Genomic DNA, 15,039 nt, shown 5'->3' with positions numbered 1-15,039 from the left:
TAAGGTTTATATGCATACAAGAATGTAAGAACAGTTGTAGGATTTCTGGGTGTAGCAGCCCCCACACATGTGAACTCGTCACTTCACACTAGGAGGCACAGCAAGTATTTCCTGCCAATACACATTAACTAATACTTGTGCTGATAGCCAAAACGATATTCTCCTTAGCATGAGAGAAAAACATTGAGGATATTTTACAAATTTCACCAGTTGGACACGTGCCCATTGGTTATGTTCTCAGTGTTATTACTTAGCCTGGCATCAGTCTGGAACCTCTAAGTTCATTTTCAATTTCCAAGGGGCGTTATCAACTGGTGGAGACCAAAATACCTCTGGATGCAATTGAATAGACATACAAACAATGAGAGCAACGAAACAACGCAGCTCTCAGTGACACATGCACGTTGGCGTGGTGTTTGGTCTATTTTGAAGCAGGAAAAAAAATGTCTGTGGGGTCACAAACTTTCTCAAGTTACAGCTAAACAGTAGGGCTGGACCCAAATATTTGACTATTGGAATATTTGTTAGTTGGGTAGGTAGTCGATTTTCAATTTTGGGATTTGAATATTCAGGTTTTTTTGCAATATAAATGCCTTTAATTAAACAGATGTTGACACATGTTGCAGTGCACTGTTTCCATTTCGGCTCAGTGTGGGAGTCTGCTGTCTTTCTCTCCTTTTATCTCAGTGTTTCACCCTATTTTATACAGTCTATGGTTTCCCCGAGCGCAGGGATTTAAACACACACCCACCAGGCCGGTGTACAGCAGAGAAAGGTACAGGGCTACTGAGCCTTTCATCTCTGCTTTAGATGCTGTTCATTTTCTAGCAGAAATTAAAGACCATACCTGATTATAGTTTTTTATAGCCAGATTCTCACTACAAAAGCTATAAACTTCTTGCTCAATCCTCAGCTTTATTACAATATACTTAAAGTCTGCCTGATGGTTTAAAAAGAGTTTACATTGCAGCATACTGAAAATTAGGGATGAAGCTTATTTTCATCCAGTACTGATCTAATACCAGAGCTCTCTTTTTCCAAAATTTTAAATCTGTATCTCACTCATTGCAGTCTTTTTTATTTAACACGAGGATTGCTGTGGCACAAACAACTGATGGAGTTCACCATGTCTGCATGAATATAACTGATTACGGAAACATAAGATCTTATGACACTGACAAACAAACTGTATTTATTGTGGATTGATACTCGATCTGCCTAATCAGGTCAGTTTCTGCCACCGATACCGATCTGGCATGTTGGATTGGTGCATCCCTGTTATTTTATTTATCAATTCCTCTCCAGAGCATTTTCTCAATTATTTTATGAATTCTTTGTTTAATAAATTGTTTTCTCTGTAAAATGTCAAAAAAAGGTCTGAGAAAAGTCTTTTACAAATTCCAAAGGTGACATTCATATTGCTTTTCCCCCTACCATCTGTCCAAAACATTGTATTTTTAATGATTAAACAACAGACATAATTGGTTTTCAGGCACCTCAGTATCAGTACGTGCCGGTGCCAAGTCGCATATATCAAAGCTTTCAGAAAAAAACAGTTTCCCAGTCGTATTTACAACTTTTACAGATACGACTTGAAGGGGGCATAATGAAAGACCCTATTGAGTTGCGTTATAGGAAATGTAGGATCCAGTGTTTTGAGAGCTATTAGGCATTAAAAGTTAGGATATCGCAGCCTCTGCTGCTTTGTTTTTCTTTTTCATCTTCCCTCTTATAAGTCCCCTGAATCATGGAAGTCTAGGAAGGATACTTTCAAAACGTATTCCGTCATAGAATACATGCCCAAAAATGTAATTTGTAACATATTCCGTTACGTTACTCAATCTGAGTAATGTATTCTGAATACTTGGATTACTTCCACATTGAATTGCATTTTATAAGTGTAGGAATGCGGCCATCAAATCCTGCTTACTAAACAGGCCTATTCTGGTGTGTTCTTCTGTTCCAGCTGGCTGAATGTGTACCTGACCAAGCAGATAGATTTTTGTATTTGTAGTCCCGAACTGCATACTACAAAAATCTAACCGCAGTCTAAGCTAGGGTGACCAGATGTCCCGGGTTTCCGGGGACAGTCCCCGGTTTCGGTGACCTGTCCCCGGCTAGAGCTGTCCCCGGAAATGTCCCCGGTTTTCACTGTGACTGACAGACCCAAAATTGGAATGAAATAGTCGTGCACCCTACACGCACAGGCTCATGACAGTCAGAGCAAGCCTCAGAGCTCAGACATGTTCTAGAATGCCCATTTTACGATGCTAAAATTACTGTTTATTTACATGGAGTCTGGTGGGTTTAGCGAACGCAATTTTGCGGACTTTTTTATGTTTTGAAAAAGGATCTTACTCTTTAACAGAAAGATCGACCTCCTTAGAAATCCTTTCCATAATGTTGTCAGACACTTAGAATGTTAATCTGAGTCTGTCAGCGGCAAAACGAGCACTTTTATGAACGTAAATTGACATCCTATTAACTTACATTGTAGTTTGTTTCACCCAGTGGTGTAGTGGTCCCTGGAGAAGTGGGTATACTCTCAGTTTTCACCTTTTTTTTTTTTTTTCTAAAGTAGTCCAGAAAAAAGCCCTGTTTTAGAAACAGTGACATGTAAGACTATGATTTAGTTTACCCAAAAATCTGTCATTTCTACTTGCTCACTATTATAAAATGATCATGACTTGATTAGGAGCAGTTTGTAGTTACTACTGGTCACACAAGCAGCCTGGATGAATGTAAAATGTATTTATCATGAGGCAAACATGGTGTTATCTCTTCTCCTCTAAATGAGCAGTCATATTGCCACTGGCAATTTGCCAGTAGTTTAAAATAATGATTGATTTGGAAACCACCTTAAAACTTACCTCAGAATTATGTCTTCCATCAACTGGGGTGGCACACTGCCGCTTGTGTTATTTCTTCAGCTGTTGTTTGGTCTGCTGCCGTTATCGTAGTCAAGTGGCACCGGCACCTGAGTTTTTTTTTGTTTGTTTTTTTCACTGGCACCTGAGGTATTAGCGATATTTTCCTCGGCATGACCCGCCCTACTCTGCCTCTGATTGGCTCATCAGTCCTCATGCCTAAAGTTAACCAATCTAATCAGTGAAAGCAGCGAGTACCAGCCAATTAGAGGCAGAGGAGGGTGGGTCATGGCTTCACTATCCTTGAGGAAAAAATGGGCAATCTGGCTCACAGATATTACTGAATGGTGCGCATCAGGGGGGATTTAGAAGTGGGTATACACAATGCTGACTGAAAAATAAGTAGGTATACGCCGTATACCAGCGTACACCCTGGACTACACCACTGGTTTCACCGTTGCCGACTGCAGCGATCTCGTTTAATACTGGACCAATGTCAAAGGAAAATATTTCCTCAGTAGTTTTAATTGTATCCGATACTCCATGAGCTGTTGCAGAAACAAGCCCAGCGTGAAGCAATAAAGCAAAAGCTGTCAGATAAATGTAGTGCAGTAAACATTACAACATTTCCCTCTGAGGTGTAGTGAAGTGTATGAAGTAGCAGCAGGGGCGATTCTAGGATCAGACCTTTAGGGGGGCTCAGCCCCTAATGAGAATGTGACAAGGATATAGTGCATGCAAAATTGTTAATCTGCGCCATGAAATTACCAACTTCTTCACAACCGCACTCCTGCTCTCCCTCTGACAGATAGAGACTCAGCCAAAGGGCCAAAATTATAATGTATTCTCATGTAAACTATTTATGTCAGCACAGACATTTTTGTTAATTGCCAGTGTAACCCACCATAATGGTTATTATATTGCTAGATTCCAGACAATCCCACTTACTTATATATATATCCCACTTACAAATATGAATATATATTTCTACTGGTATGCTTCCTAGTGACATTGATACAAAAATATGAAGAAAAAACTATTCTACCTGTGTGTGCATGGTTATAATTCTGAAGTGCAAAATAGTTCAGGCTACAGCACAAATATTTCCATCCATAGATAAGAATAATCAAGTATAACCTCTGATCTTCGGGGGCTAGTCAGTCTTTCAACGGCTCTGGGGCTAGTAAATCAGCACACAGGAGAATGTAAAGTCCCACGTCAACTATAAAATAGCAAGGTGACCAGTAAAACTACAGCAGATGACTACCCTTGGCTAATTAAAAACTAATGTGAATTTGGACGCTGAAAGGAGGTTGGTTGCTGGCAAGCAGAGGATGCACTGCACAGTTATATTTAATTCTCCCTTTCTTTAATGTGAAATGCTGTTTGAATTTCCAAGATAGAAACACATTCCTGCCCTGGCTCTGTTGTGCCGGTTCCGGCTCCATCTCTACCTCTATCAGTGATCACGCAAATAGCTAATTTTTTCGTTTTCATATTGGGAAATGCATGGAGTTGCCTTAATTTATTCAGAGAGTGAATAAACTCGTGAAACAGAGAAGTATCGTCATGTAATCCATTGTTTTCAACAATGTAACTGTATTCTAAATACCAACTATTTAAATTGTAACTGTAACGGAATACAGTTACTCATAATTTGTATTCTGAATACGTAACACCGGTACATGTATTCCATTACTCCCCAACACTGTCGATGGAGTGATCCTTATTTTCTTTCATGATCTAGCTAATGGATTCATTGACTAGTTATGTGGCATTTAGGGGGCCTCTGGGTATCTCCCAGTGACTGTAAAAATCTCCCTTTTACCCTGATTGGTTTCTGGCATGGGTTTCATCCATAGACTGTATATTAACAGTCTATGGTTTCACCACACTCAAGCTTTTCAACCTAGATAAGGAAAAATGTCACTTGACAGTCTAAGATTTAGAATGTATGTTTGGTGCCTAATGGTTCAACAAATCTTTACAGCTCATAAATTGAGAAATAATGAGACCCACATGTTGTCTCTGGCTATGTGTGGTGACCAAACTGACCTATCATCACATGACATATTCAGCGGGGAAGAAGCAGCGGCAGCAGCATCCGTGGGAGGCAGAGAGAGGGGGGAGGGTGGGGATTAAGTCTGGTATTTCCACTTGCCGTCCAATCGCGAGCGGCTGCGTTGGTTTTGTGTATTTTCCAAACTCAACTCAACGGACCTGGGTGGGGCCTCGGCGGGGGGAAGGAAGCGAGACAGTAAGGGCGGGGGCCTGAATACATCCTGTTTCACACAGAGAGTTTGCACAGTAGAAACGTGGCCCGGTTGAAGTTAGAGGAAAAAAAGTCAGTGGTATTTTGTCTATTAGTTTGTTGTATCAAGGCGCTACAGAGATATTTTGGGCAGGTTTTGTATTGAGCTAACTGAAAGTGCTTTATTAGTTAACGTTATTTGCGCGTTTAGTCGTCGTATCTTAAGTTCAGTTTGTTGGTTCTAGTGTTAAAGGTTTCACCGGGTAGTCAGCATGACAAACGTGGCTAGCAGTTCGGACAAAACTCCCTCCTTCGAGAAGACCTGGGGAAGCTCCACCAGCAGCGGCTACTGCAGCGAGGAGGAACCCGACTCCGAGTTTGAGCAGTACTTCACCGCCCGGACATCTTTCTTTCCCCAAACCCGGAAAGCTAACGTTAATGCTAACGTAAAACAGGTGAGAAGTAGATGTATACAAAAATAAACGTTAGGCTTAATTAAAAAGTCCCGTCCTCAATGTAAAAAGGGGAAGTGAGACCCGAGAGATGGATGATGGGTAGTTCATAACTAACGTTGCTCTCGCGTTATTTGATAACTGTATCCATACTTTTAGGGGGTCAAATGCCAGGGTGTGTTGCTCAGCAGTACCCCAGGTCTGGAGCTGCTGTGTGTTTTGCTCAAGGGCACCCCAGCAGAGAAGATGCATGCCAAGTGAGCTTGCAGGCTAGGATGGAGTTCTGGTTCCTCCAGTTTTGAGTAAACAGGCTTGAGATTTGAGTTGTGGGAACCTATAATAAAAAGCATGTCAGAAGTGGCAAAAATAAGTTGGTGGTTTTGGTGTAGAAACACAATCCATCAGGGGATCTTTTTTTTTATTTTAACAAGCACAGACAGACCCACAGCTGAACTCATGAGAACAACCCAAATGTCATGTTTAGTGACGCACACCCGCTTCTCAGGTTTCCAGCCTTACACCCACCATTCATTGACTATTCAGGTTTTTCATACTCATTTCTCAATCACAGATGACTAATGTACTGTTTTGGAGAGATTCATTTTCTGTTGTCACCCACACCCACTCGGATATCAGCTTCGTCTATTGGGAAACAGTTAGAGGCAGTTTACTTTGTAACTCAGTGACATTCACCATTTTCTGTCTTTGCGCAGAAACCATTTTTGATATGACACTCCTTTTCTGGGCACGTAGAGACACAGTTGTTGCATATGTTTTTCCTACCACTGTTACCATGCTGGAAAGCTCAATTTGGCCCCCATATTGATTTATTGACTTGTTAACAGCAGCATATTAACTCTACAGTCTTTCAGTCTGCCTATGGATTGCTACAATTGATTTTGTTCTGCTTGACATCGATGTGTACGCTACCCAGCCCCTTTTTAAAGCTTGCAACTTTGCCTGGTTTATTTTTCATTTGATAATCCGGGTTCATGAAAATAGATGGAGGCAGGGTGGAGTTAGATACATTTTAACATTTTTTTGTAAAAAATAAAATTGTACATTTATGTAGAAATACTTGTTTGCAATAATGGAGAAATCTGCATAAGTATCATTGCAGAACCCATAGATGCTGGATATTGATATCCTATCCTGGATAGATATCCTACCTTTTACTCCTCAGGAACCCCCCCTGCTCCTATGAACCTCGAGAAATTAGCTGCGGTACAGTATGGAAAATAAATTTGTGCGGCCTCACAGTTCTGTTGAATTTTCTTTCTATACAGGGAAAAACCAATTGGTCACTAGTACACTCAGGAAAAGCCTTAATTGAGCTAACGGTCATGCAGATAGTAACGGCCAAATGTGCATGACTGAAACATGACTGGGATTGTGTGGTTGATGAGGCAGCTGACTTCACAGGATGTGCCTGTAAAACAAGGGAGGGCATTGTCTCTCCCACTTGAGAACCGGGGAGGGGAGGCTATTTTTACATGAATACCAAGTTGAGGAATGCAGTGCAGAACTGTTGCTCGCAGTCACTGCAAACAGCTGCAAGTTGAACATACCCCTCCTTCCTCTACTCCTCCTAGACAGAGGATTCAAACAGGATTGGGCAGAGCTGACATCATCGTTTTTGCCTTTGCTACGTTGTCAGGAAGTTGAGAGTCTGATGCAACTGGTGCTCACTGAGAATACCAGGGGGCCTAACAGAAAATCAGTTAACATTATATTACTATTATAACAACATCTTTACTAAAGGGTGGTTGTTTTTATCAGATTCTAAACAGCATTAAGAAATATTTTTGGAAGAACTTTTAAATCCAAATTGGATAACACCATAGTTGGTTTTACATAATAACTTCACACCTTCTTCCAATTTAGTGTTAAAATGTATTGCATGACCCTGGCTTCATGCAAAAAAACACCCTTTCTCAGTTCCTGAAAAAAATATTTTGAGACATAGAATGTTTTCATACGACAGCAGCATGTTGTAATGAGATTTTTTTCCCCATGTAAAAGTCTTATCCTTACTCAAGAGGGTCATCAACACTTTGTCTTTTTTTTTTAGGATTGGTACAAAAAAAGTACGTTATCCATAACTTCTGTAATAACTACAGAACATGACTTGTTTAAGTAATGTCACAAATTGCAGCTGTATTCAGTGTTCATTCTTGTACTTGTGTGTTGATTGATTGATTTTATTTGACCACTTAAATATGAAACAGTACTCTGTGTCATACATTAAAATACATAAATAGTCAGGGATGACACAATAAAGCCCAAAGACTTATTTCCATTGTGGTCCTTATAAGGGCAGGGGGAGAGGACAAGTGGCAGCAGATCACACATCAATCATTCATCATACATTAAACAAATTCATCCATATTATACAGAAAAAATAAAAATAGACTATGATAATGACTATGATTGGCACCTAAGCCATACTTTCAAACCCTGTTTAAAACTGCCTATGCTTCTTACTGTCTTGAGTGTACCAGGTTACTGTTGTGCCTGAGTTTCTCGTGTTCCTGTTGTGGTTTGGAGGTGAACACTGACACCTGGTGGTTTAACACTGTAACTCCTCACTGTTCCCTCCAGGATGAACAGATTGAATGGGGAAAGCAGGAGTTGAACACTGCAGATTATCAGCAGAAGGTGAAGGAATACAACGCTCAAATCAACAGCAATCTGTTCATGAACATGGTGAGTAGTGTGTTGAGTCACAACAAATCCATGCATTTTAATGTTAAGGTGTTTTTTTTTCTTCAGTGTAACATTTTAATTTTTCTCAACAGAACAAGGATGGGTCCTACACTGGCTTCATAAAGGTACAGTTCAAGTTGGTGCGACCTGTGTCAGTTCCACCTCCTAAAAAAGGAGGTCATGATGCTAGAGGGAGGAAGGCTAGCGGAGTGAAGCGTCGCACCTCTTTCTACCTGCCAAAGGATGCATCCAAGCACCTGCACATAAGCTCACGCACTTCTGCTCGTGAGGTCATTGAAGCTTTGTTGAAAAAGTTTACTGTGGTGGACAATCCTGGAAAGTTTGCTCTGTTTGAGCGCAGCGAGCGTCATGACCAAGGTATCACTCCTGTTTTATTATGTTTACACTTAACTCCTGCAGCCTTATTTACTTATTTTATATTGAAATTGGCACGCTGTACATTAATTTGAGTCTTTTTGTCTGCCTCTTTTCAGTTTATATTCGCAAGGTATCTGATGATGAGCGTCCCCTCCGTCTGCGTCTGTGTGCTGGGCCCAATGAGAAAGTTCTCAGCTTTGTTCTGAAAGAGAATGAAACTGGAGAAGTCAATGTGAGTGCAACATGAATATGAGAATAAGGAATCCAAACCTTGTGGTTAGTTTATAGACTGTACATTCATTAATGCATGTTTCTCTCCTTACAGTGGCATGCCTTCTCCATGCCTGAGTTGAAGAACTTCCTGCTCATTCTGCAGCGTGAAGAAGAGGAGCACGTCAAGCAGATAGTGCAGCGGTACGCTCTGGCCCGCACTAAGATGCGAGAGGCTCTGGCTGGCTCGACCCCAGGCTGATACGACTCTGCGCTCGGGGTTTAACGTGCATGTCTTGGCTGGACCATCGCCTGAAGTTGACCAGTCATCGCTGCATCCAAAGATCCCAGATAATACAACTCAAACGCCTCTTGGGTGAACGAGAGAGTGAGACAGGGCGCAAGACAATGAGAGAGAGCTGGCGCGAATGTGCGTGTGAAATGATGCGAGAGATGAGAAGTGCCTTACACCTGGAGAGTCTGATGTGCCTGAGAGAATGAGTTGAGAGAAGTGAATACTGGCAGATGAGACAGTGGTCGTATCCAGTAATGTCTTTTGCTATTGGGTAGCATCTGATTATCCTGTGTACCTCAGCTGTGTCACTTTAACTTTTTTTTTTTTTTTAAATGTCATTGATGGTTTTGGCATTATTAGGTATAAAATAAAATTGGATTTTACATAATGTAGATGTAGTGCTGAAGTCAAGCCCTGTGTTGTAATTGAGCCTAAAAGTCACATATCTAGAATTACATAATTTTCCAGAATATGAAATTGGTAATGTGTCCAGTCCTGACATTACTGCCAAGTTTAGATGATATATTGTACTTCTTAACTTCCATATTAACATTTTTAATTTATACTGTTAGAAAGTTAAATACACATTTGTTGCTGAAGGTATTTGGATTTTCATTTGACCCAGGCTAAACAATCTGCCATGTCCTCTCGACACCCCTGATGGGTGCAACTCTTTTTTTTTTTTTATTTTACTGTCAAATTGTGAGTTTGACTGATGTATGGACATTTGTATGCAACTATGAATGTCAGAGAGAGAAGTGTCACTCTGGTTGACTGGAATCTTGAATGAATATTGGTATACATGTGTTTCACTGGAAGCTGTTCGTCATATCTTTGCTTTTTCTGTCCTTAAAAAAATGTCTGTTTTTCAGTTCACTATCATTGTGTCCGTCTATGCACATATTTACATGTTGAAGCAACTATTCCTAACGTAACAAATGTGCACTGCGTTCAGTAAAGAATTTCCCAGTTCAAATTTCCCAATCGTTTTGTATTTCTTTAGATATACATGAATGTTAAAATATCATATAGTGCTCAAAGTGAATTATTTAACATAGCATGTCCCTTAAACACTCAAAACAGTTAAAATGTTAGTCCTAAAGTTAAAAGTATTTTTATCTGACCATTATTTAAATTAACGTCCTTGAGATGGTTAGTTAAGTAGCTAGTAGTAAGTACATGTTTTGCCTTAACAATCTAGCTAGGTGCCTTTGTCAGATCAGCTGATCCCCCACATTGAAGGACCAAAACAGCTAACGCTAGCTTCACGTAGCCTCTGGCAAAGTTATGAAAGGACATGGCGATTTAATACTGTGTGATAAGGTAGGGTATTCACCAGAAGCACGTTTAAAGTATCGTTTTTTTGGCGGTGGAGGGTAGAGGTAATCACGGTTAGAAGATATTTATCGCTGCCTTGTCCAGCCAGTTATCATTTAGCTATTGTAGCTAGCTAACCTGCGTCAGTGACAAAAGCTAACTGGCCAAATATGCAGGTAACGTTATCGTTAGCAACAGTTAGCTAGCTACCTATTATTAGCCGCATTTACCTAATATCAAGGTGTAGCTTTTATGAGACATACTGTGCATTAGCTAGATATGCAATGACGGTTGTGTTTATACGTTAATATGGCAATGTAACTGACGTTAAGAATCCGATGGCTTGTGTTTAGTGTTCGGTAACTTGGTTGTATGGCCCTGTGTGTTAGCTTCCTGTAAAGCTAAGGTAACAATATCGCGTTAGCGTTACATCATACCGCCTCGACACTGTCCGATTTAGTGAGCTGATACTTTGTAAAGCTTTCAGCTATGTTTTGGCAACAGTTCTTTTGTCAGCATGTTTTAATTCAGTTGCCTCTCTGAATCAAACTGACTAATTTTACAGGGTAAACTTATCATTCATCACATTGACAATAGAGTTAACTGTGCATTAATCTAGTGTATTATATCCATTCATCAACAAAGTATTAGATCCGCCTAGTTATCAGTTACTTACTAAAATATGGTGCTTTACAGTAGGCAGCAGAGTTACATAATTGCCGACATGACATGTCTGTAGATCTCAAATGTCACAGATTGCTCATTTGCACAGATATCTTACATTTTCTACTTGCACTTAAGACCATGACCCTGAATAACCTACTGAACCACTCTGTATATGGCTTGTTGTTGTATATCAGTGTTTTAGTGTTTTGTGCATGAATCCTGGCTACCAATTTCTCTGTAAGGGACAATGAAAATACTTTAACTTGACTTTTTGTAGTCTCACAACTAGCTAAACACCACCAGGCAGAGAAAGTCAAGTCTGATTGGGAACGTGTTCTTTCTTTGTGCACTTTTACTTTTCAGATCCTGGCTTTGATAAGGAATTGAGAGCGTATGGCCGCCAACCAGATTGAAAGCTTTAACTGAAGACTATGCCTTATCTCTGAGAATGGGTGGGAGTGGATCCAAAGCCAAAAGTGTCTGGCCTTTCTCAGGCAGTGGAGCTGCTGGAGGGGAATCAGCCAGTGATGGGAACGATCAGTCCGTGGCCCGTCTCAAAGGTTCCAGAAATGCAACACCGTTTGTTTTTACCAGGAGAAGGTAAATAATATATATAAATGGTAACTGTTCGGTTCAGCCAAATAACATATTTTCTTACGTATTCCTAGTGGGGGTATTGTTATTTTTTTAATGAGGTTTTGAGATTTCAATATTGATAATAATATATAATATATAATTATAATGGAGGTGAACGACTATATAATAATGGCATTTTACATGTCTATCATATAGCTGCATGTAGAGAGATGACACAAAATGGGGGGGGGGGGGGGGGGGGGGGATGTGGAATGACATGCAACAAGGTTCCCAGGGCGGATGAAACCAGGGACATTGGGATTCATGGTCAGCTCCCTAACCCCTAGGCCACTAGGGCGCCCCAAACTAAAATTGTCCACAGTGAGATATGTGGATTATACTACTGCAGATCAGTTAAATTCAATAACTTTATTCATCACAGCGGGGTAATTAAAGAGTAGATAGCAGAGTGCACACTCAGCTTAATAAAACATAAAACCACAATAATACAATGAATGGTTTAAATACTAAAAAGTATAAAAGTTTACAGTGTGTAATAACAGCTAAAAGTGCAATGTGTTAAGCCAAACTTGTATTGTCTGCGAGGGTCCGCTAGGGTCCATGTGACATACATGTCATCAGAAGGTGTGCGCGTAAGCTCTGTGTGGACGTCCCGAGTACCGCCAATTTGTTCACCACCATTTGTTTGCACGGCCATGACTACACTACAGCGTAGCGATCTACTGCACATGTGTGGAAAACGTCCTCCAAGTGGACTCTAAAAAAAAAAATAGTATAATCAGAACTTCTATGCGTCTGTAGTGTCCGCAGCTGTCCGTGAACATGTCCATTTGTATGTATGTGCAACGTACTTGGCAATAAAGCCCTTTCTGATTCTGATTCTGATTTGGGAGTATAACCAAAGCACTCTAGCTTTAAACTTGGCTGGATGTCACTGGGGGTAAGTGAAAAAACATATGATAGTGTTGTTATTTGGGTAAACTGACCATATAACATTCACTTAACTCTGACCTGATGCAAATCTCCTCTTTAGTCTAGTTTTAGACTGATGTTTACTTGCTGTGTTGGCAGTTCTTTGTACTATGACGAGGACGGTGACCTTGCCCATGAATTCTATGAAGAGACGGTTGTGACAAAAAATGGCAGAAAAAAGTCCAAGTTGAAGAGGATCCAAAAAAATCTTATTCCACAGGTGAGCTAGGGCCACATTTAGGCAATGGTGATCTGGTTGAATGATGTTTTGATCGATTTGTCACTTTGAATTTTTATGTATTTTTTTTGTTTTTTTTAGGGAGTTGTGAAGCTTGACCACCCTTGTATACATGTAGATTTCCCCGTCGTCCTCTGTGAGGTGTGAAAAGTTGCACAGGACTGATCTACTGTGAAGTGCAGCCACAGGTACTCTTTTCCGAAGCCAAGACTGGAGCTGTGGTTTGGAGCGAAAAAGGAAAATTCAAACTGTCACATTAAACTGATATATTGAATAAAATGTTATACATTTGAATTCAACTATGGTCAGAGGGTGCCCTGTTCACAAAAATCTGTATTTTGATATTCACAAAAGTAGTGTTTGTACAGGTTGTGTGTCCACTACCCAGCTGATATGTAAGCAGTCGTAGAGAATACATCAAATGAAGTTGTATTTCTCTGTGAGTTTTTTTGCAGGGAAAAACATATTTGATGTGAAAAGGCTTTAAAGGTTTATGCCTTCTGTGAAACGTAGAGTGAAACTGTATGTGTCTTTGTATATGTACGTGTGTGTACTTAGGTTTGATTGAGTGGATGTGTGTAAGAGATAGAGGGACTGAAGATGTAGTTACAGGGTAGAATAATGAAGGATTGTGAAATTATTGTATATATGGTCATGTTCTGTATTGTCACGTCTGAGTCTGTCTCAGTTTCCGGAGCTCAGACCTGCACTAGTGAACATAATGTACTGTAAATATCAGATTTATTAGTTGGAAATACTTGAATAAATGGTTTACTGAGCTGAATAAATTGAATCAAGATTTTTTCCTATTATGTTGGTTATGTCCTCCGATTACCATTGAGTTATGTCCAATCACACAACAACATTTGACTTCTTCCATACATGCCTTTCTTTGGATGTAAAGTGATGAAAATGTTATTTAAAGGAATATTTCAACATCTTGGGAAACAAGCTTATTTGCTTTTTAGCCGAGAGCTAGATGAGATAGTCAGGTCCTGGGTAAGAATTGTATGCACTTCATTTAGCGGAGAATATCTCAACTGTTATAGACTAATATGACCCCATTGAACAACGTGGGATATGTGCCAAAGTCTCTACCTGGGACGAAAGTCCTGAAAATGACCACAACAGGTGATACTGTTCTCACGTTACAGGTGAATGGGACTTTTTTTCCCCTTTATAGATATTCTCATACATTTCTACCAGTTTAATCTTCATATTAAGAGAAATACTTTTTGTATTACACTTTGTCTTAAAAATTAAATAAAATATGCAAATTAGGCAATATCTCATTAAATGTGCGTAAATATAAACTCTTGAAGCTACAGATTTTCAGAGGTGATCACAATGTTTACAATGACCATGTAGTGTAGGCTAAGGGGGGGGGGGGCGGGGGTGGTATTGTTTTGTGCTGTAGCACTGTTTTGTGCTGTATCGAATGGAAAAAATTATAAATACAATTGTATACAAACAAGGGACTTTTTTTTTTTTTTTTTAGAAAGAAAACAAGCATTTGATTAATATACAGACATTTTATATCCAACCTTGCTATCATTGGAATGTTAACTTAAAGTGAAAAATACAAAACAACAGATTTATTCCCTGTGTTGCAAGGTAAAACTTTCACAACAGCGTCCAGGTATGGGGATGATGATGATGAGAGCTGATTCAGTGAGGATTTTTACAACTATTGCCTCCCTTGCATTTGCAGTACTTGCAACAACGGATACCAGCTACCCGACAGGGACACCCATTCTTGTGTGTACACTTGCCACACGAGCAGGGATCTGGCAAACCTTCAGGTTTTGAGATTACAATCTCAGGGACTAATAAACTGCCCTTTCTTACAAGACCATAAGCATCTGCATTTAAGATCGAGGTGGCGTCTGTAAATGGTGCTTGGACCCAAAGCTGCTGTTGATAATAGGCTCTTTGTATATGTTTTCTTGCATTAGTTGAGGTGCAAGCGGTCCTCTCAAAGTCCATCTTAAGGGCATTACTATCGAACGCAGCAGTGCGCAGGTCGTCAAATATCACCATGTCCGTTGATGGTTTGAGACATTTGACGACCAAGAATGTTTCCGCCATTT

At 40.0% G+C, this 15,039-nt stretch overlaps 2 protein-coding genes across 3 annotated transcripts in view; both read left to right on the top strand.

The window, feature by feature from the left end:
* The window catches only part of LOC116051276 (ras association domain-containing protein 1), an 18,690-nt gene extending 9,213 nt beyond the window's left edge, over positions 1–9,477 (top strand). Inside the window, exons 1-6 of one of the 2 annotated variants that reach the window (XM_031301561.2) lie at positions 5,129–5,288; positions 5,330–5,573; positions 8,172–8,276; positions 8,369–8,654; positions 8,771–8,886; positions 8,980–9,477. In XM_031301561.2, the coding sequence (XP_031157421.1) occupies positions 5,391–5,573; positions 8,172–8,276; positions 8,369–8,654; positions 8,771–8,886; positions 8,980–9,126 (837 nt within the window). In that variant the 5' untranslated portion in view covers positions 5,129–5,288; positions 5,330–5,390 and the 3' untranslated portion in view covers positions 9,127–9,477. Of the gene's footprint in view, positions 1–5,128; positions 5,289–5,329; positions 5,574–8,171; positions 8,277–8,368; positions 8,655–8,770; positions 8,887–8,979 lie in introns of those variants that run through there. The other variant, XM_031301558.2, reaches the window with a different exon arrangement.
* A 755-nt stretch (positions 9,478–10,232) lies between these two features.
* On the top strand, positions 10,233–13,733 carry tusc2a (tumor suppressor 2, mitochondrial calcium regulator a). The gene is made up of 4 exons (XM_031301562.2): positions 10,233–10,482; positions 11,506–11,742; positions 12,811–12,931; positions 13,031–13,733. The coding sequence occupies exons 2-4, from the start codon at positions 11,591–11,593 to the stop codon at positions 13,094–13,096; spliced, it is 339 nt and encodes a 112-aa protein (XP_031157422.1). The 5' UTR covers positions 10,233–10,482; positions 11,506–11,590; the 3' UTR covers positions 13,097–13,733.
* Positions 13,734–15,039: the final 1,306 nt, after the last annotated feature.

The sequence above is a fragment of the Sander lucioperca genome, chromosome 6, assembly GCF_008315115.2.
Source record: "Sander lucioperca isolate FBNREF2018 chromosome 6, SLUC_FBN_1.2, whole genome shotgun sequence".
NCBI classification, from domain to species: Eukaryota; Metazoa; Chordata; class Actinopteri; order Perciformes; family Percidae; genus Sander; species Sander lucioperca.
Note: the sequence above shows the minus strand (reverse complement) of the source record. Positions and strands in the feature narration are given on the sequence as shown.